Source organism: Sus scrofa, chromosome 1 (genome assembly GCF_000003025.6).
Source record: "Sus scrofa isolate TJ Tabasco breed Duroc chromosome 1, Sscrofa11.1, whole genome shotgun sequence".
Taxonomy (NCBI): domain Eukaryota; kingdom Metazoa; phylum Chordata; class Mammalia; order Artiodactyla; family Suidae; genus Sus; species Sus scrofa.
This window is the reverse complement of record NC_010443.5, coordinates 215250240-215276554: the sequence shown is the minus strand read 5'-3', so window position 1 is coordinate 215276554 and position 26315 is coordinate 215250240. Positions and strand designations below refer to the sequence as shown.

General features: G+C 37.3%; 1 protein-coding gene across 2 annotated transcripts in view; it reads left to right on the top strand.

Moving 5' to 3' along the window:
• The window catches only part of KDM4C (lysine demethylase 4C), a 436444-nt gene that overhangs the window by 231224 nt on the left and 178905 nt on the right, over positions 1–26315 (top strand). For both annotated transcript variants that reach the window (XM_021063858.1, XM_021063862.1), the window contains 4 exons: positions 9668–9861; positions 12679–12917; positions 16185–16498; positions 20113–20221. In XM_021063858.1, the coding sequence (XP_020919517.1) occupies positions 9668–9861; positions 12679–12917; positions 16185–16498; positions 20113–20221 (856 nt within the window). The remainder of the gene's footprint in view (positions 1–9667; positions 9862–12678; positions 12918–16184; positions 16499–20112; positions 20222–26315) is intronic.

Genomic DNA, 26315 nt, shown 5'->3' with positions numbered 1-26315 from the left:
TGTACCAGAAAAAGTCTGGGGTTCCTGGCATTTGGTAGATTTAATAGGAGTTAACAGTGTGGCTGTTTTCCAAAGAGCTGGACCTTTCTCTCATTTGGTATGATGCAGTGGAAACCCATTTATTTATATTGATTGAGTGTATGTTTACATAGTTGTGAGACAGAGATTCATGAGTACTAGTGGATTGATAATAACATGGTTTGTTTTAATCCTAACAAATTTACCAGTGGGTTTTATTTTTGTTTTTGTTTTTGTTTATTTTTGCATGTGTAGGGAAAGAAGAGTTTTTAGGTTTGGGACATGACTAAGTTGAAAACAGATAAAAGGGTTAAAGAATAAGAAGGAATGCAAGAGAAGCAAACCTGGAAGAATAAAGAGTAAATTATAGATCAGTTAGTCAAAAAAATCTGCTTAGGAAAGACTCATTATAGCATTGTCAATTTAATACCCACATTTTGTAGTTCAAGATTTCTCTTGATGCTCTAGCTCTAGAATTGTCTGAACTTTTTTTCAGTGAGATATCTGAACTTACAGATGATAAATTATCTATGTTACTATAAAAAAGTGGCTTGATGGTTTAGAATATAATTATATTTCAGGCTTAGTTACTGATTTTGGTTCTAATTGATCATCACATTCATGGTTAAATAAGAGGTTGCTCTGCCTAATACTTTGCATTATCTTTGTTACTGCTTAGAATAAAAAATAATGAATACTTGTATCTAATTATTTTAGCACATTCTTTTTAGTTCTTATTGTCATAGCTAAAGAAAGCATGTTGTTAGAAAATAATGAAATGGAGAATCTTTTTCTTCCCTTTGTTCTTTATTTATGAAATGTTCTCTTTAAAAGGGCAGCTTGTAACATATGAACTTATGGACTTTCAAAGCAAATGAATGATGATTTCAATGAATGTTTAGCATTTTCCCTTTTGATACACAGTCCCATCTTTTTGTAGCTTATGGTTTTGGAGGTGTAAGATAGTTTTGCTATATATTAGATAGGAAATGGATGTTTTTTTTTTACTGTATTTCTGATCTTAATGTGGTAATTTAGTTGTGCCTTGAATATAATTAATTGATAACCTTCAAAAACAATATTCCAAGGGGACTAAATTTTGCTGAAAAACATAGCTTTTACAATTACTGGTTTGCATTTCTGAAGTAAATAGAAATTAATATGCCATTTGTATTTGTAAGATGAGTTATTTTTATTGAGTATAGTTACAATGGTTGTTATAAGATGTTGCTGTCGTTTATGTCAGAGAGTATTCAGCCTATGTTTTCCTCTAAGAGTTTTATAATATCTAGTTTTAGTTTTTTTTTTTTTTTGTCTTTTTGTATTTTCTACGGCTGCGCCCACAGCATGTGAAAATTCCCAGGCTAGGTGTCTAATGGGAGCTGCAGCTGCCGGCCTTTACCAGAGCAATAGCAATGCGGGATCTGAGCCACATCTGCGACCTGTATACCACAGCTCAGAGCAACGCTAGATCCTTAACCCACTGAGCAAGGCCAGGGATTGAACCTGCAACCTCAAGGTTCCTAGTCAGATTCATTAACCACTGAGCCACGATGGGAACTCCTTTTTTTTTTTTTTTTTTTTTGTCTTTTTAGTATCTGGTCTTATATCTAGGTCTTTAATCCATTTGGAGTTTATTTTTGTGTATGGTGTTCGGAAGAGTTCTAATTTCATTCTTTTCCATGTGGCTGTCCAGTTTTCCCAGCAGCACATATTGAAGCGGCTGTCCTTTCTCCATTATATATTCTTGCCTCCTTTGTCATACATTAGTTGACTGTGGGTGAGTGGGTTTCATTCTGGGCTTTCTATCCTGTTCCACTGATCTACCTGTCTTTGTGCCATTACCATACAGTTTTGATGACTGTAGCTATGTAGTATAGTGTGAAGTCAGGGAGCCTGATTCCTCTGGCTCCACTTTGCTTTTTCAGGATGGCTTTGGCTATTCTGGGTCTTTTGTGCTTCCAAACAAACTTTAAAATATTTTGTTTGAGTTCTGTGAAAAATGTCCTTGGTAATTTGATAGGGATTGCATTGAATCTGTAGATATAGTAAAGAAGTTACATGAATTCAACCCATCCTCATCTTGCTCTGCTTTACAGTATCCCACCTGGCAGGATTCATTTTCGTTAAGGTATTTCCCCTCATAAATGTCTGATTTCTACTGGGCCTTCAGTTTCTGTTGTTTCTTCCAGAGGGGAAGCCAAGGAATTGAGTCTGGTAGGATCCAACCACAAGCTGAATGTGCACCACACTGTGTCCTGTCAAATTATCTCTCAGCCCCCCTACAAGTCTGTAGTTGCTCTTCTTTCTTCAACACCTCTGTGTACTTCTCCTTCACTTTTAAGATCATCTGTTATGTATAGTAACCTGATTCTTATTTTCCTAGTTGGTTCAACCTTCCCAGCACAAAATTTAATAACACTAGGAACCTCTAAATTCAGACCAATTTAAGGCAATTTGTATAAAGCTTATCATATTAAAAAATAGACAAATTTAACATTTATATCAGCCTAAGTGTTTTACGAATACAAAAAGTTTAATCCTATATCAGCCCTGTGAGATAGTCACCATTGTTGTGCTTAGTTTGTTAAAAGAGGAAACTAAGGCACAGAGAGGTTTAATAACTTGATCAAGGTTACACAGCTGGTTAGTGGTGAAGCTTGGTTATTTTTAGCACCACACTATGCTGCATCATTAGTCTTATAGTCCCTTGACAAACTGGTATCATGCTTTCTTCTTTTATCTTCAAAGGCATTATAATCCAAATAGAACTTTAAAGGAATAATGTTATTTTTGCATATTATCTTTTACATCAATTAGCAAGTAATATTTGGTGCATTTATGTTTAGAAAATTTTAACACTAGCATGTTTTCTGGTTCATTGAATACCTCCATTAATATATCTTAAATAAAACAGGAATTTCTATTGTGGCTCAGTGGTAATGAACCCAGCTAGTAACTATGAGGACGAGGATTCAATCCCTGGCCTTGCTCAGTGGGATAAGGATCTGGTGTTGCTATGAGCTCTGGTATAGGTTGCAGATGTGGCTTGATCTCCATTGCTGTTGCTGTGGTATAGGCAGAAACTGCAGTTCTGATTAGATCTCTAGCCTGGAAACTTCCATATGCCGAGGGTATGGCCCTTAAAAAAAAGTATATCTTAAATAAAACATATGACAGCATCCTCTATAATCCCTGGGTGTTAGCTTATTAGGGATGCTGTACAAGGATTTTGAGGATCCTTATACAGAGGATTTTTGGCTCAGTCCTGTTCATTGTTATTCGTCCTTCCAGTCATTCTTCCTTCATTTTATCCTATTTCTGTCCTTTTCAGGCTGGTAGCATTTCTGCTGGTATAAAATCCTCAAAAGCTTGTTTGGTCTTTGTGCAACTCGAATGTCTAAACCATAAGACAGGATGGTCCTCCTCACGTCTTTTTTGGATAATCACATTTCCTTTCCTGGCTTCTGCTGAGATGGCTGATTTGATCCATGAAGCACAAGCTAATCTCTTTAGCAAGTATTTGTCCGGCCAAACATTGACCCAGTCTCCAGGCACACTATGTGGACAGGCTGAGAATTTTCCAAACTGGTTTCTTTTTGCTTAGCAGTTCCTCCCTCAGGTTCTTTATTTCTTCTCCTATCTAACAATAAGCAGGAAAGAAAAACAGGGGCTGAATCTTCCATACTTGCATTGGAAATCTCAGCTGCATATCCAAGTTTGTCACGTACAAGTTCTACCTTTCACCCAATAGAGTAACACAATTCCTCCATTTTTCATAGCAAGGATCACCTTTCCTCCACTGTTCAATACCAGGCTCTTCATTACCAGCTGGAACCTCACCAGAAGCACCTTTAATCTTCATATGTCTAGCAACATTCTGTTCTTCCTTTTATATATTGTCTATGATGACAGAAGCTTTCTCTACCCCTCTCTTCTCCAAAGCCACTTCCATGATTTTAGGTGTTTGTTACAGCAGTATTGCACTGCCTAGTTCCAAAAATTTATATACAGTTTCTAAGGCTGTATTAGTTTCCTGGGACTGTTGTAACAAAGCTGCAAGCTGGGTGGCTTAAAACAAGACAAATGTATCATCTCACAGTTCTGGAGGCTAGAAGTTTAAAATCAAGGTATCTTCAGTTCTGCCCTCCCTCTGAAATCCTTCCCTGCCTCTTCCTGGTGGTGAAGTTAATCCTTGGTGGTCCTGGCTTTGTAGATTCGTTTTTCCAATCTGTGCCTCCATCTCCACATGGCCATCTCCCCTGTGTGTGTATCTCTTCTTTTCTGATAAGGGCACTAGTCTTGTTGGCTTAAGGGCCCACCCTACTCCAGTAACACCCTGCATAATTACATTTGCCATAACCCTGTTTCCAAATTATGTCCATATATACTGATATACTGGGGGCTAGTACTTCAGCATCCTTTTGGGTTTGAGGGGGAGAGACAGTTTAACACATAACAGCCCTATCAAGTGGCTACTAGGCTTGTTACCTTATTTTAAGCTATTCTTTCCTTAATTCCTTCCTAAATATTATTTGTTGTAGACTGAAAAGCAGAATAATTTCACACATTTAACAAACCTTCGAAGTCTTCCTTATCAAACATTCTCACATGAAAGCTTTTTTCCCTTCCATAATTAGCCATCTCGTGTATCTAAAGAAAATATATTCAAGTAATAGCACAGTTTGGCTCAGTAATAATAGAGTTTGGTTTTTTTGTTAAATATCAACTCCTTATTTTATTAATCATATATTGTGATTATCCGAAATTTCCAATTCTGCAGTTCACATGACTAGCTTTGTAATTTCTGCCTTAGGAAGTCGCTGATTTTTAGAAACACTTTCTTTCATCTTGAAATGAGATTGCCGATTTTCACTATAAATAATGGAGAGCATGAATTTGACTTCCTGGGAGAAAGGAGCAGATAATCATGATTCTGTGTAACAAGTTTTAGAGTAGTGAAACAGGGAAGAATTTAGTGCATATATACTGCTGATAGTTAACTTTATTTTTTAATTTTTTATTTTTTTGTCTTTTTAGGGCTGCACTCTTATGGAAGTTCCCAGGCTAGGGATCAAATCGAAGCTGCAGCTGTCGGCCTATGCCACAGCAACAATAATGCAGGATATGAGCCATGTCTGTGACCTATGCCACAGCTCATGGCAACACCAGATCCTTAACCCACTGAGTGAGGCCAGGGATTGAACCCATGTCCTCATGGATACTAGCTGGGTTCATTACTGCTGAGCCACAATGGGAACTCCTGATAGTTCTCTTTAAATTTGGACTTTATCTCCATTGCATGCTACATAGCTAATATATATGTTCTTAAAAGAAACAGTAAGAAAAGGCATTCTTATTAGTGTTTTGAATTCATATCCAAAATAATTGAGGTCTGTTACCTATTACTGGTCATTGCTCTTTGTGCTAATGTGTAGTTTATAAATTTATTTGTTTCTAAGTAGGACTATTAATATCTTCCCTCTCTAGTAATAGCACATTCTGTTAAATGCTCTCATTTAATCATTAGGGGTTTAGATGAGTGTATTATTTATTAGTGCTGGTAAGAGTAGATTTTCTCTGTGCTATTGAAGTTTACTTCAACTATTTTTGATTCTGGCACTGTTCTTTTGTATTATTTTGGGCATTTTACCATTCTATTTCTAAATAATTAAAATTAAACGTAAGACATTCTTTTTTCTTTTTTAAAAAATTTATTGAAGGATAATTGATTTACAATCTTGTGTTAATTCTAGTGTTCAGAGAATTGATTCAATTATAAATATATACATATCCATTCCCATATAGGTTATCATAAAATATTGAGTAGATTTCTTGTGCTGTCCAGCAGGTCCCCATTGACCATTCATTCCATATGCAGTAGTGTGCATATGCCAATCCCAAGTTCCCAATTCATCCCTCCCCCACCTTTACCCTTTGTATCATTTTTTTCCACACATAAGTGATATATAATATTTGTCTTTCTCTGTCTGACTTATTTCACTTAATATAATAATCTCTGGGTCCATCCATGTCGTTGCAAATGGAATTATTTCATTTTTTATGGGTAATATTCCATTGTATATATGTACCACATCTTCTTTATCTATTTATCTGTCAGTGGACATTTAGGCTGTTTCCATGTCATGGCTATTATTGTAAATAATGCTTCTTTGAACACAGGGGTGCATGTATCTTTTTGTTTTTTTGTCTTTTTAGGGCTGTACCCATGGCATATGGAGGTTCCCAGGCTAGGGGTTGAATTGGAGCTGCAGCTGCTGGCCTAAGCCACAGCCACAGCAATGCAAGATCCAAGCTGCTTCTGTGACCTACACCATAGCTCACGGCCATGCCGGATACTTAACCCACTAAGTGAGGCGAGGGATTGAACCTGTGTCCTCATGGATACTAATTGGTTTTGTTAACTACTGAGCCATGACAGGAACTTTGCATGTATCTTTTTGAATTATGGTTTTTCTCTGGTTATATGCCCAGGAGTGGGATTGCTGGATCATACAGTAGTTCAATATTTAGTTTTTTAAGGAATCTCTTTTTTTCCTCTATAGTGGTTGTACCAATTTACATTCCCACCAACTGTTTAGGAGGGTTCCCTTTTCTCCATATCCTCTCCAGCATGTATGGTTTGTAGAATTTTTGATGATGGCCATTCTGACTGGCGCTAGGTGATACCTCATTGTAGTTTTGATTTTCATTTCTCTAATAATTAGTGATTTTGAATATCTTTTCATGTGTCTTTTGGCTATATGTATGTCTTCTTTAGAGAAATGTCTGTTAGATTGTCTGCCCATTTTTTGTTGGGTTGTTTGTTTTTTTGATATTGAGCTTCATGAGTTGTTTTTGTATTTTGGAGATAAATCCCTTAAGACACATATTCTTCTTCTTCCTCTTTTTTTTTTTTTTTTTTTCGGTTGCACTCATGACATGTGAAAGTTCCTGGACTAGAAGTCAAACCTATGCCACAGAAGAGGTCTGAGCTGCTGAAGTGATACCACCAGATCCTTAACCCACTGAGCCACATGGAAACTCCAAGACTTCTCAGGGAGAGGAATGGAAAATTAATATGATTTTAATTTTTTTCCATTATAGCTGGTTTATAGTGATCTGTCAGTTTTCTACTATACAGCATGATGACCCAGTTACATATACATGTATACATTCTTTTTTATCACATTATCATGCTCCATCATAAGTGACTAGACATAGTTCCCTGTGCTACACAGCAAGATCTCATTGCTAATTTTTTTCAATATAATGATTTTTATTTATTTATTTTTTGGAAATTAAAATGTAAGACAAAATTTTTTCAGCCAAGGAAACTTAAAGCATCTATATTGTCCACTTATTTTTCTTCATGAAGCAAATATTAGTAACACTATATGAAAATAAAGGCTCTTCTGATGATTCTAAATTTTATTTCTACTTTTAGTGAAAAGTTCCATCTTAAAATATCTTTAAATTTCTGAGGATCCTCATTTTCCATATTTCTAAGTTAAGGTAATGACTTAGACCTCTCTCTTTCCAGGCATGCCTTGGAGATATTGTGAGTTCAGTTTTAGTCTCCCACAATAAAGCAAGTCACACAAATTATTTGCTTTCCCAGTGTATGTAAAAGTTATGTTTACATTATACTGTAGCCTATTATATACAGTAATATGATGTCTGGAAAAACAGTGTACATACTTTAATTAGAAAATATTTTATTGCTAAAAATGCTGTCATTTGAGCCTTCAGCGATTTGTAATCTTTTTACAATAGTGACATCAAAGATAACTGATCACAGATCACCATAGTAGTGAAGAAGTTCTAAATATTGTGAGAATTACCAAAATGTGGCATAGAAATCAGAAGTGAGCAAATGCTACTGGAAAAATTGATAGGTGTGCTCGATGCAAGGTTGCCACAAATTTTTATTTGTAAAAAGTGCTTTATCTGTGAAGCATGGTGAAGTGAAGTACAGTAAAATGAAGTTTGCTTGTACTTCACTATTAATAGAAAGCAGTGGTATGTATAAATAGTATTCCATTCAGAAGAATAATTGGTACAATTTGCTTTTACTGTTGAGGATGATTTTCCTTGGACAGTGGAATGGTGAGCAGGAAGGCATTGTGTTAGGTGACTTCTACCTGGGTTGAAGAAGAATATTCATGTTGACTTGCAGGGAGAGAAAGCTGGAAATGTCATTAGTGGAGTCAAAGCTTCGAGTCCTTTAGTGCCAGGCTCAGGAGTTTAGATTTTATTTTAAAGGCAGAGCAAAGCATTACACCTTATTAAACTCAGAAATGAAGGATTATGAGATATTTGCAGGAGATTGACAACTATAAAGATGAATTGGTACCAATAGAGACTGCAGACAGGGAAATTAGTTAACTTGCTATGTTAGGTTTCAGCATCTGACAGTGAAGTAGTTGGATGGCTCCTGGGTAAAAGGATTTATGCAGGTAGAGGAAGAGCTAATTGTAGATGGTGACAGACTGGATTTCTATGGGTAGAAGCGGGGATGGATGAGGGCATATTGACTGGGACTATAGAAGAATAGAAGGATTGTCATATCATTGATAATAGAATTTTTGTTTGCAATTGAAGAAGTTTGCTTTGGGCATATTGACCATCAGCGGTTTCCTCAACTGTTTTGCTTTGTTTGTTTGTTTTATTTCCCTGAATTTTCAAGTCAGAATTGGAACTCTGTGGTAGAAAATTTTGACCTGGAGATCCCTAAGAAATTTAAAATTAATTTTCATGGAGATGATAATTGTATTGCTGATATATCAAAACATTTACTGTTTCAAGGATGTTGTTGAGTCACCAGTTTGTCTCCTAGTGTGTTAGGGATTGTTAATATGCGTTAGTTACATGTTTGTGACTACTTGTGTTTCACTATTTGAATTCTACTGTCCTGTTGCATGGAGTATTAACCCAGACACAGTTTAACCTGTGTGAGGCCGTTATAGAACACTTGCTTTATAAGATGTGACTGCTAACTATGTATTCATGAGGATTAAAGTTCTAGTGGATTCAAAATAATCTTATCTTTGAACTTCTTACTTTGACATTAGTAGAGCTGATTGTAGTGGTGATGGTGGGTGTTTGATGTGATATGATGTAGAAGAGACTGCTCCCAATTGTTAATTACTTTATGAGAGTATATTTGTTAATAAACACTATTAATGCGATTAAAATATATCATGGAGAAAATTTATCTCAATCTATTGGTTAAATTATGCTAACCACCCATTTATTAGCTAATTTTATTCGTTGCCAACCCAGGTTTTCCTCATTGCAGACCTCTGTGTTCAGCTCACTGAAGCATCTTATGATGGGAAGGTAGTCCTTCTGTTGCAGGTGTGCTTTCCAATGTGTGTTCTTTGCTTTCAGCTATTCTTGATACATGGTTCCCAAGAACTCTACAGTGCATTATAGCATCTTATTCTGTCATTTGTAGATGCAAACACACAGGTTGTCACCTCTACTCAGAAGAAATTGAGTCTATTACTTACTGAATATTAGCAAATGTAAAGCACTATCCTTAGTCATGTAGAGACTGAGTGTGTATGGTACATTCAGAGGACAACTCAGTGTGACTATCTAGTGAGTAAAATGTTTAAAACACTCCAACTGCATTGTGTTTCAGTGCACCTGCAGGAAAGACATGGTGAAAATTTCCATGGATATCTTTGTGAGGAAATTTCAGCCAGACAGATACCAGCTTTGGAAACAAGGGAAGGATATATACACCATTGATCACACAAAGCCTACTCCAGAATCCACCCCAGAAGTAAAAGCATGGCTGCAAAGGAGGAGGAAAGTACGAAAAGCATCCAGGAGGTAATGATTTCATCCTTGCCCCATCCCACTTGTACTTACTCAGTTAAAGTGGGTCATTGAACATAATGTTCTCAAAGACTGTTTATTTGCTTTTTTATGTTTATTCATCCTAAGTTTACTTAATATCTTACTGAAAATTTGAGGCAAGTTATTTTTAATTCTTTGTAAGTGTAATAAGTAAATAAATAGAATATAAGAAGTGTATATTGTTTGAGAATATTCATGAAGTTGCAATGCATGGGAAGTAGAATAATTCTAGAACTTCTCAACCCCTTATACTAATGTATTTGAAGTCTTATCAATGCTCTCTTTTCATCTCCTTATTTTTGTCAACTTCAGTAACTTGATTTCCAGCTCTTTTATTTTGCTACTGATTTTGACTTTCAGTAGTTTTCTTCTTTATTTGTCAAACATCTCTGATATTACTCATCTCATTGGGATGCCTATATTTTGCTTCATTATACACACTTGGCTTTATTCTTTCACAAGATGTACATCAGAGCATGTGGTGTTTCTGTAATGTGGTTGTCCCTGTGCACTTTATTCTACATTCCATTTTTGTGGCCAGTGCCATTTCAAAAGCCTTTAGGCCTGTCGTGGTCATCTTGCTATCTTAAAACTCATTAAATAGGGTATGTGTTACATTGCTCAGGTCCTCCTCAGGCAGCTTTTTTTTTTAGGCTCTTATATTTTCCAGGTTTATATTACATTTTTGCTCTCCAATATTACTCATTGTTTTTCTTTCAGATTTTAAAAGTATTATTTGTGCATTGGAGAAAATTTGTAAAATAAGGAAAAGAATAATGAAGGAATCCCAAATCACCCATAACCTCACAATCCAGAGATAACCAGTGTTAACATTTTGTATATATCCTTTACATATATATTTTTAATTTATTATATAATATTATATACTTTTCCAAAATTGGGGCCATGCTCTATTAATAATTTGATGACCAGTTTGTGTTTTTTCATGTAATTGAATGATTTGCTACAACGTAATTTTTAATGCCTGCATGTATTTAATCTGTATTTGGACCTGTAGCTTGTTTCCAGTTTTTTTTTTTTTGCTACTAATCAAATAACACTGTAATTTTAAATTTTTGCCCACACTTCTGATGCTTATTTCCTGACTTTCTTTCTCTCTCTCTTCTTCCCCCTGACCATTTATTTTCTGGTATTTTAGAATGCTAGTGAGTGGAGGAACCTTAAGAACATGGAGTCAAAGTTCAGCATTTATAAGAGATATACTTGAGGCACAGAATTCATTAATAGCAGAATTAAAACCCTGGTGTTCCTATTTCAACCTATAGTTTTTAGTAGCAATTTTCAGACTTTTAGTTTTCAAATCAATTTGATAGGTTAGGGACAATATTTTTAAATTATAAAGTTAAATAGATTAAAATGTAACATAGTCCTTCCTGTGAGGTAAGGATAAGTATTAATTTATGCCCTGTGAGCATGTGTGTATGTGTATATTGTGTCATCATCTGGAATGCATAACTTCCTATGGGTTGCATTCAAAAAAAGTTTGGGAAACACTGATTTAGAGAGTCACTGTGTGTTCTGAATGTGTTAATCTGCATTGCTAAAAGAGTTCACTGTTGGAGGAGGCAGTAGTCAATCTTGAGTTCTTTAGGCAGTAGGACATCTTGAGACTTGTTCTTAATTGGACAGAATACACAATACTTTAATTAGGCATATGATCTGATCTCCTAGTTACTAACCACAGTGGTCCCTTTTCATTGATATTGGACAGATTTGAAGTGCCTTTCAATAGGTTAAAGGAATCAGTGGTCTTCACTTACCCAGTTAGAAAGCCTAATGTTAAGGGGCCTATTTATTATGTTCAGCTTTGTGCCTTGATCAATGGGTTTGCTGATCTGTCTTAAGTAATATACTCTATATAGGGAAACTGGAGGAAGGGAATAATTCATTGGAATCCTCAAAAGATATTAGCCATCTTATTTTATGTGTACTGTGCTAGTCATAATGTAGAGATTTTCCTCATGGGCCGGTGCATGGGTTCTCAATAAAAGTGATGATGACTCCCAGCAGGAGCCAAAGCTAATTTACATAGGTTGTCCCTAACTACCCTGTTTGTTTTACAGTGACTTCTTATAGAAAAACACTAATGATGTGTTTTCGTGTGGTGTGGGCTCTGAAATGCATGTTGATTGGAGTTGCAAGTCTTCTTAAATGAAAGTGTTAGAAATGTTGTGTATACAAAAGGCATCTGCAGCAAAGATATCAAATACGTTAATATAAGATGTTAAATACATATAGTTAGCCTTCCTCCTCTCTTAATTTCTTTAGTTAATGATAACTTGCTATTTAATCTTGATGATATTTGTGTATATTTCAGAATTATACCAAACTTAGGGAAATGTAGCTATCCGTTCACCTTGGAATATAATAATCTACTCAAATTTTAACAACAGCTTTATGGAATCTCCTTGTTTCCTTTTTCTTTCTTTATTACCTATGTAATATTTGATTTTACCCCTTTGTCATAATTTTTCACTTTATTTTTATTTTGAGCTTTTAATATTGTTATAAAATTTTAGTGACTTTTTCCAATAATGTTTAATAATCAGTGCTTTAGAGTTGTTTTAATTTTAATTTTAGTAAATTGTTATTAAAACTATTGTTAAGATCTCAGTTTCACATTTGATCTATTATTCTAGAAGGTTATCTTTGCCTGATAATTAGAAACCTATCAGTTTTTCTTCTCTTAGTTAGTGCAAATAACAGTTGTATCTTTTTTTCTGTCCATTGCAAACATTGCATTCTGACTACAGCTTCTCTTGTTAATAGCTTCCACTGTGCTAGTTCTCACTCCAAGAAGCCTAAGAATGAGGAGGACGAGGAAGTGTCAGCTACAGTTGATGGGGCAGAGGGCCCCACTGCTGACTCAGACCCACAAGACTTCAAAGACTGTGAAAAGCCAGGAGAAGCAAAGAAAGTAGCGAACACAGAAGTACCTTCAGAAGAAGAGGCCTCTGCTAGCAGGATGCAGCTGGATCATAATTTCTCAGATGAGATCAGACTCTCAGGTGAGAGACCAGTTGATTATGTTTCACACATCAGTAGCAGGTAGCTACTGATCTGCCTTAAATCTGTGTTTCCTAGGACAGATATCTTACTTTTCCACATAGCTTAACCAATAAGCTGTCTAAAGTTAAAGGGTAACTGAACCAGGATGCCAAGGGAATGTTATAAGCACCACTCCTACGGTAATGGAATTGGGAGACAAACAGCCAGCAGTGACTATTTTGTTTAATAAAAAAGAAGATTGTAAAATGAAAAAAATTTTTTGGTACAACTCAACTTACAATATACAATGGATTTTTTTTTTTGTAAAGCTTCTCTTGAATTCATGTGGAAGAGAGAAAACCAATTATAGGTAAATCTTTGTAGATTCTTAGCTTTTGACTTAATTTTAAGAAAAAAATAAAGATTAAATTTTTGCAAAAGAACAAGAAAAATCATTCTGTCCTGTGAAATAGTATATATAGTCCCCTGGCTATTTCTCTATGTGAAAACCATCATCTGTAAATCTTAACTGCTTTGTGCTCCACCTCCCCCCACCCCCATTTTATAGCATATTTCTCTGAAACTGTTTTAATGCTTTACCTCTTTTTTTTTTTTTTTTGTCTTTTGTCTTTTTTGTTGTTGTTGTTGTTGTTGTTGCTATTTCTTGTGTTGTTGCTATTTCTTGGGCCGCTCCCGTGGCATATGGAGGTTCCCAGGCTAGGGGTTGAATTGGAGCTGTAGCCACCGGCCTACGCCAGAGCCACAGCAACGCAGGATCCGAGCCGCGTCTGCAACCTACACCACAGCTCAGGGCAACGCTGGATCATTAACCCACTGAGCAAGGGCAGGGACCGAACCCGCAACCTCATGGTTCCTAGTCAGATTCGTTAACCACTGCGCCACGACGGGAACTCCGCTTTACCTCTTTAATATTGGTTGGGGACTTTGTCCTTTTATTAACTGAGCTTTTTGGCAACTCCTGTCTTTCTCTCTTACCCCTCATCTGTTCTGCTTTTCAGTTGTGGGACTCCCCCGTATCTGGCCACCCCTTGCTTCCTCCTCATGTAATGCCTGATATTTCTTGTCTGGACTATTGTAGAAACTGCTTCCTTCCTGTTTTGCCAACATCTGCTGTAGTCACTCCTAGCAGTCAGCTTTCCATATGGCAGTCATAGTGATCCTTGTTTATTTGTTTGTTTGTTTGTTTGTTTGTTTGTTTAAGCTTCTTTCAGGGCTGTATCCATGGCATATAGAAGTTCCCAAGCTAGGGGTCGAATTGAAGCTGCAGCTGTCAGCGTAGGCCACAGCCACAGCAACACAGGATCCAAACCGTGTCTGTGACCTATACCATAGCTCAGGGCAATGCCGAATCCTTAGGCCAGGGATTGAAGCTGCATCCCAGTGGATACTAGTCGGTGCGTTACCACTGAGCCACACTGGGATTGAAGCTGCATCCCAGTGGATACCAGTCGGTGCGTTACCACTGAGCCACACTGGGAATTCCCAATAGTGATCCTTTTAAAAGATAGGTAGCTTAGGTCTTGTCCCTACCAGCTTCTTGCTCTTATTCCACTTAGATTAAAAGGAAAAGTCCTAATCATAGTCCTAATTAATTGGATCCTTGGCTGCTTCTCCATTCTTATACCTTTTGCTCTTGAAGTATCTACATTAATAGAGTTTAAATTATAGCACCCCCCTGCCCCTGCCGTGAGTTTATACTTAATTGGAGACCTAAACAAATAAACCTAATCTCTATCTAATATGCTAAGTACCACTATAGGGATGACATAGACATACACCAAAGAAAGACCCAAAATAGACAGGAGGCTGGACTGGAAAGGTGTCTTGGAGTAGGTGACTTCTGAGTTGATTTGTGATGAATGCATGAATATGGAAAGTAAAGAAGGTAGCAAGCAGTGCAGAGAAAACAGTTATGCAATACATATGCATATTTCTTTTTTTTTTTTTTTTTTTTTTTTTTTTTTTTTTTTTAAGCAGCTACACCTGTGGCATATGGAAGTTCCTAGGCTAGGGGTTGAATTGGAGCTGCTGCTGCTGGCCTATACCACAGCCTTGGCAATACCTGATCTGAGCCACATCTGCAACCTAGCCCGCAGCTTGTGGCAACGCTGGATCCTTAACCCATTGAGCGAGGCCAGGGATTGAATGTGCATCCTCATGGATACTATGTTGGGTTCTTTTCTTTTTTTCTCTTTTGTCTTTTTAGGGCCCCACCAATGACATATGCAGGTTCCCAGGCTAGGGGTCGAATTGGAGCTACAACCTACATCAGAGCCACAACCACGCCAGATCGGAGCCGTGTCTGTGACCTACACCACAGCTCACAGCAACACCTTATCCTTAACTCACTGAGCGAGGCCAGGGATTGAACCCACAATCTCATGTTTCCTCGTCAGATTCGTTACTGCTGTGCCACGACAGCAACTCCCTTTGTTGGGTTCTTAACCTACTGAGCCCCAATAGGAATTCCTGCATATTTCTTTACAGTCCCTCAGCATGATTTTGTTATTATACTGGGTTAACTACTTTTCGAATTACTGGGTTGGTTTAGGCCAAGGGAACCCAATTTTATTAGTTCTTTCGCCATATGGTTACTGCCTTTTGACTTCTAGGTTTTGAGACCTGGCAGAGCATTTCATAAAAGACTTGGCTAGGTGCATCATCTGAGCTACCATGTGAGAGGTGAACAGATACTTGTGTGAGTGTGTGCATGCATGTGTTTAAGGGAGGAGGAAGAATGGACTGAGATGGCTTTACAAAAGAAATGCTTGTGATCTCCTTTCATATGCTGTCAATGTATATGATGCAGGATTAGAGTAGGAAATAATTTTTATCGGACATGCACAGCTTTACATGTGTTCTTGAGGTACATCCTTAGAGCTGGAATGTTTCACCCATAACATGTATTAGAACTAAATTCTTATTTTTAGAAAGATTTCAAATTGCTACTGCTTTGGATAATTATTATTATTACCCAGGCTTTTGACATTGGTTTGCAGTGGAGCCTTTTATTCCTTTATTTTGCCAAAAAAATAAGTCTATTATTTGCCAAGTAAGTAAATAAATATATTATTTTGCCAAACTCCAAGGTCTTACCTTAACAACTATGAAGGCTGCATGGGACTTTGGTGACCTTTCCCCCTCAGATCTCTATTGGAAACTTACAGGGGAAGTTGAAAGATAGAAATTTAGTTGAGAATAGTGTAATAGTTCTCAGCAATAACACAGCATAATATTTATTAAAAGCCTTTTGTTTTACCTCTCAGGAAACATCTGCCTAAGCACCGCTCTAGCAGAGGAAATCAAAACCGAGGCTGACCAAACCTGTGCCACAGTTCCACCTTCGAATCCCAGGGCAGACTATGCTTCTATGTCTAGTGGCCACGTGACGTCTGAGGAATCAGACCCACCCAAGCTCCCCTGGCCAAAATCACCTGAGTCCTACTCCTCCGTAGCAGAGAGTACCAGCGCTTTGACAGAAGGAGAAGAGAGTGATGTGGAGAGCCGAGGGAGTGGCCTCGAACCTGGGGAAGCCTCAGCGGTCCTCAGTGGCGAGAGAAATGGCTTCAAAGTCCCCAGTGTACGTAGCAGTGTCAACTTTTACTGTATTATGTTGTCAAGGCACTCTCTGAGTACAGCATGCTGTATGTCAGAATCTTATTTTAGGAAAGAAATAACATTTCACATTTGTGGTCCTTAAACACACTTGCTTCGATGATTGGGAGGTAAGCCTCTGTGAGCTCTAGCTCACATGGTGATAATTCAGAGAACATGGAACTTGTGGCTACATGTTGGAGCTTAATTTTCTTTCTTTTTATTTGCATTTTTCTAAAATTAATTATTTTGAGATAATTACAGATTTACATGCAGTGGTAAGTAGTATAGAAAGATCTTATGTACCCAGTTTTCCCCAATAGTATTAACTTGGAAAACTCTAATAGGATGTTGCATTGATAGTGACATTGATACAGTCAAGATTCAGAATGGTTCTGTCACCTGCAGTATCAGCCAGGCTAGAAATAATTCACTTGCAGGGCTCTGACCTCTTTCTGCCAATACTTAATAACTCTGGGTCCCAGGCTTCCTAGTGCCTCTATTTTAACATTAGAGCAGTCGTGCCTTCCCCTCACTCTTTCCTCATGGATTCCAAATCCAGGACCAGGCTGACCCTCTGGTCCTGTCCACTCTGCCTAGATACAGGCCTTTTGCCTTTAGAAAAACTCAAGATCCCTCTTGATTTCCAACCTCCCTGTTCTAACTCTTTGCATAGGGCCTCCTTGTTTCTTGTTGGTTCTGGTCTGATGTTAATATCATAGTCTTTTAGTATAAACTCTCACCGCAACCGTAAGATTGTGAGTGTATCAGCCAGGCTACAGTTGTGTGTAGTGATGATCAGAATTTGGTAATCTCTTCTGACCCATACAGCTTGATAAAGGAGTTCAAGTGGATGAGCAAGGGGATCCTCACATGTTTGAGCAGATAAATTGTGCTATCTGCTGAAGAGACCCACTTGATTGCTTCTGCTCATTTCACCTCCTCACAAGCCTTTTGTCTCTTTGAGCAGCAAAGGAGAGTAAATAAGGACATTAACATGGAATACTGTGGAGTTTTGTTTTGTTTTTTTTTTTCTTTTTTTTAATATGGCCACACCCACAGCACATGGAAGTTCCTGGGCCAGGGATTGAATTCAAGCCTCTGCAGCAATGCCAAATCCTTTAACCCACTGCGCTGGGCCCAGGATTGAACAGTGCCTCCGTAGCAACTCAAACCATTGCAGTTGGATTCTTAACCCACTGTAGCACAGTGGGAACTTCTGGAATACTCTGTTTATAAATAGTTTTAAAATGTTCAATAAAATATAAATGATTTCCTAATTTCACCAAATAACTTTTGTCATTTCTTTGCGTGATTGTCTGTAAAATATTTCTCGGAAACATATGAGAAATAGAAAAATATGGTTTAATTTGTTTGAAAAGGTAGCTAAGAGAAATTGGAAAATAGTATTCACATTGCAGTAAACAAAATTTACAACTTAATATACATAGGGATTAATTATAGCTGAACAGATATTAGGATTCTGGAATGGTAACTAAGTCAAACGCCTGTTTATATTTGGTGAGATTCTTTAAACTAGAATGGAACTGAGAGTAACTTTTCTGTTTCCTTGCTTTTGGTGGAGGCAATGTGATTCTCAGTGCCTTTCACCTTCATCGTTATCATTTCACTGAACAAAAGACTGACCGCATAGGAAAGCAAGTGCTGCTATCAAGGGCTGAGTGGCTTAGTATGCCCTTGTCAGGAACAGCTGTGTGGTATTTTTTTCTCACACCATGATGTCAGGCAGTCCTTCTAAGTAATACAGACCCATTATGTTTTTGTGTAGTATGACCAGTTTTTCTTAGTATTAATTTTGATGCTATGTGTATGCTGGTGGTAGGTAGTTTTAGTCAGCCTTCTCAAGAAACAGTGTTATTTTGTAAGGTGTCTGCCTATCTGTAACTGATTTCCATGCTTTTCCTGGAATAAACCAACTATGTTCACACTTTACATGCTCTTCCTGCTATCCAAAATACTCCACCAGAGGGCTCTAAATGTATTGCTCCCTCACTGCACTCAAGATGCCATTCAAAAGTCTTCTTTTCAGATGACCCTGAAAAAAACAAAACAAAACAAAAAACAAGCCTCCTCCCCATCTATTTCTATCCTCTGTCATGCTTTATGTATTTATTTATTTTGGTATTGCCTGTTTATTTTTCCCTGATAGATATTTTCTTTTTCCTTTTTTATTGCCTTGTCCTCCCCCCTCTATAATACACTCCTTGGAAGCAGGGACCTGGTATAATTTTTTCCTGCTGTAGCTCACTCTTAGAACAGTGTGGCATGTAGTAAGGGCCTAATAAATATAAGTATATATTTTTGTCTTGTCTTTTTAGGGCCGCACCTGTGGCATATGGAGGTTCCCAGGCTAGGGGCCAAGTAGGAGCTGCAGCTACCGGCCTACACCCCAGCCACAGCAATGCAGGATCTGAGCCATGTCCACGACCCACATCACAGCTCACGGCAATTCCTGATCCTTAACCCACTGAGCAAGGCCAGGGATCGAACCCGCAACCTCGTGGTTCCTAGTCGGATTCGTTGACCACTGTGCCACGGCAGGAACTCCAAGCAATGCCATATTCTTAACCAACTGAGTAAGGCCAGGGATTGAACCCATATCTTCATGGATACTAGTTGGGTTTGTTAACTACTGAGGCCCAACTGGAACTTCCCTAATAAATATTATTGTTGTTGACTGAGTTATAACTTCCCATATTACTTTTTAGCTATTTTTAACCATAGGTAAATCTCATCTGGTATTATTGCTTTCTGATCCTAGCTTTTATTAGAGTATTCTGACATATTTTTATCATAATCTTGCTTTGGTGACAGATGTCAGCACAATTTCTCCCCTTCAGGGCGCTCCTTCTTTAGCTTACAGGGAAATTTTTGAGACTTTTTTTTTTTTGATTGCATGTTCAAGAAAGCTGGTAAGTAGTTTCTGTCTGGAACGTGGCAGGGTGCATATAACTTTTTCCTCTATCTTTGAAAGGAAAATGTAGTCTGGGAAACTCAGGACAAAAGAGTTTACATAAAATATAAGTGATTTCAAGATGACAGGCATGTGCCATATTAAAACAACAAGAGCAATAACTTGATTTCTCATTTGATTCTTAGAGAAGTGGCAATTCATATTTGGGAGGAAGAGAGAGCTCTCACCTTGGCAGTATTGCCAAGGTAGAAAACAAAATAACCTGCCATCTATTCACCTGGGAGCAATTACCTTGGTCCTGTATAGTTAGGAATATATAATCCTAAATGTAAAGTAGTTTTAAAGAACTTTTGAAACCTTGGTAACTGCTGAGTTTAGTGTATGTTTGAAAAACATACCCTGCCCTACAGATAGTGTTTTAATAGCAAGTGGAAGAATTAGTTAACTTACTCCTCTGTTAGTAAACCTACTAATAGAATATATTCCTGTTTCTTTTGACCTGAAGATTTCAATTTCTTTAACAAAGGGCAAATTCAGTAGACAAATAATTACAGGAGTTCTTCATTATTAAATTGTCATAAATCATCACAACTGTAGTTTTTTGTTTAAAACAAATCTTTAATGGTGGGTGTTTCTCCCCCATTTTTTTTTTTTTCCGTAACCAGAGAATAGAGGGAGAAACCAAAACTGCTAAAAGTTGGCGCCATCCACTTAGTAAACCTCCAGCAAGATCGCCAATGACTCTGGTGAAGCAACAAGCGCCGAGTGATGAAGGTGAGCTTGGGTTGTTTTTCAGTATTTATTCTATTTATACCATGTAGTGTTCAGTATTTATTCTGACAGTTTGTTGTAACAAACTTTTTTTTTCATTTTTTAAAGTTTTATTGAAGTAGATGATTTATAATGTTGTGATAATTTCTGCTGTACAACAAAGTGATTCAGTTATACATGTACACAATACCCATTCTTTTTCAGATTCTTTCTCCTTGTAGATTATCACAGAATATTGTGTAGAGTTCTCTGTGCTATATACAGGAGGTCCCCACTGGCTAGTCATTCCATACATCTCTGTGTGTGCATGTGCCAATTCCAAACCCCAAGTCCGTTCTTCTCCCTACTACCTGTCTCCTTTGGTAACCATAACTTTGTAACAAACTTTTCTAAAAAATTGCCTGGTAAAGAGGAAATGAAATCAGGTGGCAGATATATACCATAAGGAGGCCATAAGTAATACATAGTTTGTTTGGAATTTGTATTTTAGGCATAAAGTATTGCTTCACGTAATCTAGCTGTGTTTCTAGTAAAGTCTTCCTTTTTTTTTTTCCTTCCGCTTTTTAGGGCCACACCTGCGGCATATGGAAGTTCCCAGGCTAGGAGCTGAATCAGAGCTGCAGGTGCTGGCCTACACCGCAGCCACAGCAATGCGGGTTCCGAGCTGCATCTGTGACCTACACTGTAGCTCACTGCACCGCCAGATCCTTAACCTACTAAGCAATGCCAGGGATCCAACCTGCTTCCTTATGGATGCTAGTCAGATTTGTTAACCACTCAGCCACAACAGGAGCTCCAGGTCTTCCTTTTTAATATGATGCGGTGAATTGGTCATTTCTGACATTTGCCTTAAGATCCTCCAGAAGTTGACAATCATTTCTCTAAAGGTATCAAGTCACAGAATTAATATGCTGTGTGTTTCATTACATTGCCTTTGTCTTTAACATGAATCCTGTAATTTTATTAACACCATCTGAGTAAGAAACTACATGCAGTATTTGTGTATCTTGTTATATCTGGTGTGTTGGGAAATGTCGTTGCTCATAGACTAGATTTTACTGATGTGGCTTGGTGTGAAGTAATTTACAACCAGTTACTATCTCTGGATGTAACATTTATTTTTTTGTTTTACCCCATTGCCCCTTTTACCCCTCTGTTTCCAAAAATGTATTTACGTTCCCCTCAATAAAAAAAGCAGACCACTGACCAGATATTTTGTCCTTGCAAGCGATTCATAGCATTATAAGGGTTTGTTTTTTTTTAATTTCTAAAAGAATCAGTTAAAGCAGATTTTCTGTAAAGAGCCCTTCTCTTTCTCTTTTTTTGAAAATCAAATTCACTTTATATATTTTTTAATTATTCAATGAATTTTATTACATTTATAGTTGTACAATGAGCACTACAACCCAATTTTATAGCATTTCCATCCCAAACCCCCACCCGCCTGAACTGTCTCATTTGGAAAACATAAGTTTTTCAAAGTCTGTGTGTCAGTCAGTATCTGTTCTGCAAAGAAGTTCATCGTGTCCTTTTTTTAGATTCCACATGTAAGTGATAGCATATGATGTTGGTGTCTCATTGTCTGGTGATAATTTCTAGGTCCATCCATGTTGCTGCAAATGCCATTATTTCTTTCCTTTTAATGGCTGAGTAATATTCCATTGTGTATATGTACCACCTCTTCTTGATCCACTCCTCTGTCAGTGGACATTAAGGTTGTTTCCATGTCTTGGCTATTGCAAATAGTGCTGCAGTGAACACTGGAGTACATGTGTCTTTTTGAGTCATGGTTTTCTTTGGATAGATGCCCAGGAGTGGGATTGCTGGATCAAATGATAGTTCTATGTTTAGTTTTCTGAAGAATCTCCATACTGTTTTCCACAGTGGTTGCACCAATTTACAATCCCATCAACAGTGTGATAGGGTTCCTTTTTCTCCACACCCTCTCCAGCACTTATTGTCTGTAGACCTTTTGATGATGGCCATTCTGGCTGGTGCAAGGTGGTACCTCATAGTGGTTTTGATGTGCATTCCTGTAATACTGAGTGATGTTGAACATCTTTTCATGTGTTTTTGGGCCATCCGAATGTCTTCTTTGGCGAACTGTCTGTTTAGATCTTCTGCCCATTTTTGGATGGGGTTGTTTGTTTTTTTGGCATGGAGTTGTAGGAGGTGTTTATAAATTTGGGAGATGAATCCCTTGTCAGTTGATTCATTTGCAAGGATTTTCTCCCATCCTGTGGGTTGTCTTTTCATTTTGTTTAAGGTTTCCTTGGATGTGTAGAAACTTTGAAGTTTGGTTAAGTTCCATTTGTTTTTTTGTTTGTTTTTAATTGTTATTTCCCCAATACAATTTTTTTCTACTGTACAGCATGGTGACCCAGTTACATATACATGTACACATTCTAATTTCGCACATTATCATTGATGCATCATAAGTGACTAGACATAGTTCCCAGGGCTAAACAGCAGGATCTCATTGCTAATCCATTCCAAAGGCAATAGTTTGTATCTATTAATCCCAAGCCCCCCAACCACCCCACTCCCTCCTCCTCCCCCTTGGCAACCACAAGTCTATTCTCCAAGTCCATGATTTTCTTTTCTGTGCCCTGCTGCTGTCACTGCCAGATGTTCTGGGAGGTACCCACACACCTGATCTCTGTCACTTCTCAGGATTCTGCAACTAGGAGCATCCTTTACAACACCTCATATGTGGGCCCAGTGAGATGGGTTGCTTCATGCATGGTCTACAGGTGATGGGGGCAAACCACTGCAGGGGTCTCTGAACAGGCACCACCTGCAGTTCCAGTCACCTCAGAGGAGGGCATTGCAGTCAACACAAGTTGTTGTTGTTCTCACTCCCCTGGGAACTCATGCACCCTGCTGTTACTACTGCCAAATGGTCTGATCACCTTGAAGTTCCATTTGTTTATTTTTTTGTCAAAAGCTTTTTCTGCATATTTTGAAATGATCATATCTTTTTTGTTTCTCAGTTTGTTGATGTGGTGTATCACACTGATTAATTTGAGGATATTGAAAAATCTTTGCATCCCTGGAATAAATCCCACTTGATCATGGTGTACAATCCTTTTAATGTATTGCTGGATTTGGTTTGCTAATATTTTGTTGAGGATTTTTGCATCTATGATCATCAGTGATATTGGCCTTAGTTTTCTTTTTTTTTTGTGGTATCTTTGGCTTTGATATTGGGCTGATGGTGGCATCATAAAATGAGTTTGGGAGTGTTCCTTCCTCTGAAATTTTTCAAAATATTTTCTGAAGGATAGGTGTTAGGTCTTTTCTAAATATTTGGTAGAATTTGCCTGTGAAGCCATCCGGTCCTGAAGTTTTATTTGTTGGAAGCTTTTTAATCATAGTTTCAACTTCAGTACTTGTGATTGGTACTTTCATCTTTTCTATTTCATCTTGGTTTAGTCTTGAAAGATTGTACTTTTCTAAGAATTTGTCCATTTCTTCTAGGTTTTCCATTTTATTGGCATAGAGTTGCATATAGTAGTCTCTTATGATCCTTTGTATTTCTGTGATGTCTGTTGTTACTTCTCCTTTTTCATTTCTAATTTTATTGATGTGAGTCCTCTCTCTTTTTTTCTTGATAAGCCTGGATAAGGGTTTATCAATTTTGTTGATCTTTTCAAAGAACCAGCTTTTCATTTCATTGATCTTTTCTGTAGTTTTCCTTGTTTCTATTTCATTGATTTCTGTTCTGATCTTTATGATTTCTTTCCTTCTACTAACTTTAGGTCTTGTCTGTTCTTCTCTCTCAAGCTGCTTTAGATGTAAAGTTAGCTTGTTTATTTGAGCTTTTTCTTGTTTCCTGAGGTGGGCTTGTATTGCTGTAAACTTTCCTCTTAGAACAGCTTTTGCTGCATCCCATAGGTTTTGGGTGTCGTATCTTCGTTGTCATTTGCTTCTAGGTATTTTTTAATTTCCTCTTTGATTTCTTCAGTGATCCATTGGTTGTTTAGTAGCATGTTGTTTAGTCTCCATGTGTTTGTGTTTTTTGCAGTTTTTTTCTTGTTGTTGATTTCCAGTCATATAGTGTTATGGTCAGAAAAGATGCCCAATATGATTTCAGTCTTCTTAAAATTACTGAGCCTTGATTCGTGGCCCAGAATATGATCAATCATAGAGAATGTTCCATGTGCACTTGAGAAGAATGTGTATTCTGCTGCTTTTGGATGAAATGTCCTATAAATATCTATGAAGTCCATCTGGTCTAATGTTTGATTCATGTCCTATGTTTTCTTGATGATTTTCTGTCTGGATGATCTGTCCATTGCTGTAAGTGGGGTGTTAAATCCCCGCTTTATTGTGTTATTGTCGATTTCTCCCTTTCAGGTTATTAGTAGTTGCCTTAGATGTTGAAGTGATCTTACGATGGGTGCATATATATTTACAATTGTTATGTCTTCTTCTTTGATTGATCCTTTGATCATCATGTAATGTCCTTGTCTCTTAAAATGTTCTTCATTTTAAGGCCTATTTTGTCTGTTATGAGTATTGCTACTCCAGATTTCTTTTGATTACCGTTTGCATGGAATGTTTTCTTCCATCCTCTTACTTTCAATTTGTATGTGTCCTTAGAAATGAAATGGGTGTCTTGAAGACAGCATATATATATATGGGTCTTGTTTTTGTATCCATTCAGCTAGTCTATGTCTTTTGGTTGGGTGTTTATTCCATTAACATTTAAGGTAATTATTGATATGTATGTTCTTACTGACACTTTATTAACTGTTTTGGATTTGTTTTTTGTTACTCTTTTTTTCTTCCCTACTTCTCTTGTTCTCTCCTCTTGTGGTTTGATGACTGTCTTTAGTGCTGTATTTGAGTTTATTTTTCTTATTTGTTTGTATATCGACTGTAGATTTTTGATTTGCAGTTACCTTTAAGTTTTGATATAGAAGTCTATATATATAGGAGATTGTTTTAAGTTGTTTTTCTCTTAATTGCAAGTGCATCTCCAGTGTCCTGCATTTGTACCCTCCTCTTCTCATGATTTCTTATTTGGGTAGCATATTTGTGTGTGGATGATTTTCTATCTTTACTGTATATATGCCTTTACTGATGAGCCTTGTCATTTGTGGTATTTTTGTTTCCTGTTGCTGTGTTTTCTCTTCTGCCTAGAGAAGTCCCTTTAGTATTTGTTGTAAAGCTGGTTTAATATTGCTGAATTCACTTAGCTTTTGCTTATCTGTAAAGCTTTTGATTTTTCCTTCACATGTGAATGAGAACTTTGCTGGGTAGAGTAATCTTGGTTGGAGGTTTTTTCCTTTCATCACGTGAAGTATATCATGCCACTCCCTTCTGGCCTGCAGAGTTTCTGCTGAAAAATCTGCTGATAACCTTATTGGAGTTCCCTTGTATGTAGTGTTTCTTTTCCCTAGCCGCTTTCAAGATTTTCTCTTTGTCTTTCATTTTGTTCTGTTTGATTAGTATGTGTCTTGGGTGTTCCTCCTTGGGTTTATTTTATATGGTACGCATTGTGCTTCCTGGATTCGAGTGAGTGGTTCCTTTCCCATGTTAGGGAAGTTTTCAGCTATCATCCCTTCGAATAATTTTTCTGTCCCTTTCTCTCTCTCTTCTCCTTCTGGCACCCCTATAATACGGATGTTGGTGCATTTAAACTTGTCCTAGAGTTCTCTGAGACTCTCTTCATTTCTTTTCACCCTTTTTTCTTTTTTCTGCTCTGGATTAGTGATTTCCACTAGTCTGTCTTCCTCCTTGCTTATTCATTCTTCTGCCTCTTGTATTCTTCTGTCAGTTGCTTCTAATGAATTTTTTTATTTCAGTTGTATTTTTTATCTCTGCTTGCTTAAGTTTTATATCTTGTATCTCTTTGGTCAGTGTTTCCTATAAATTATCCATCTTTGCCTTCAGTTTATTTCCCATGTCTTGCATCGTCTTCAGCATCAACAGTCTAAAGTCTTTTCCCTGGAGGCTGAGAATCTCCTCATCCCTTAGCTGTTTTTGAATTTTTTTTCTTTCTCCATTCTCTACCTTTCATTTTTATAGGTTTTTGGTGTAGTAACCTTTTTACAGATAATATAGTTGTAGCTTCTCTTACTTCTGGCAT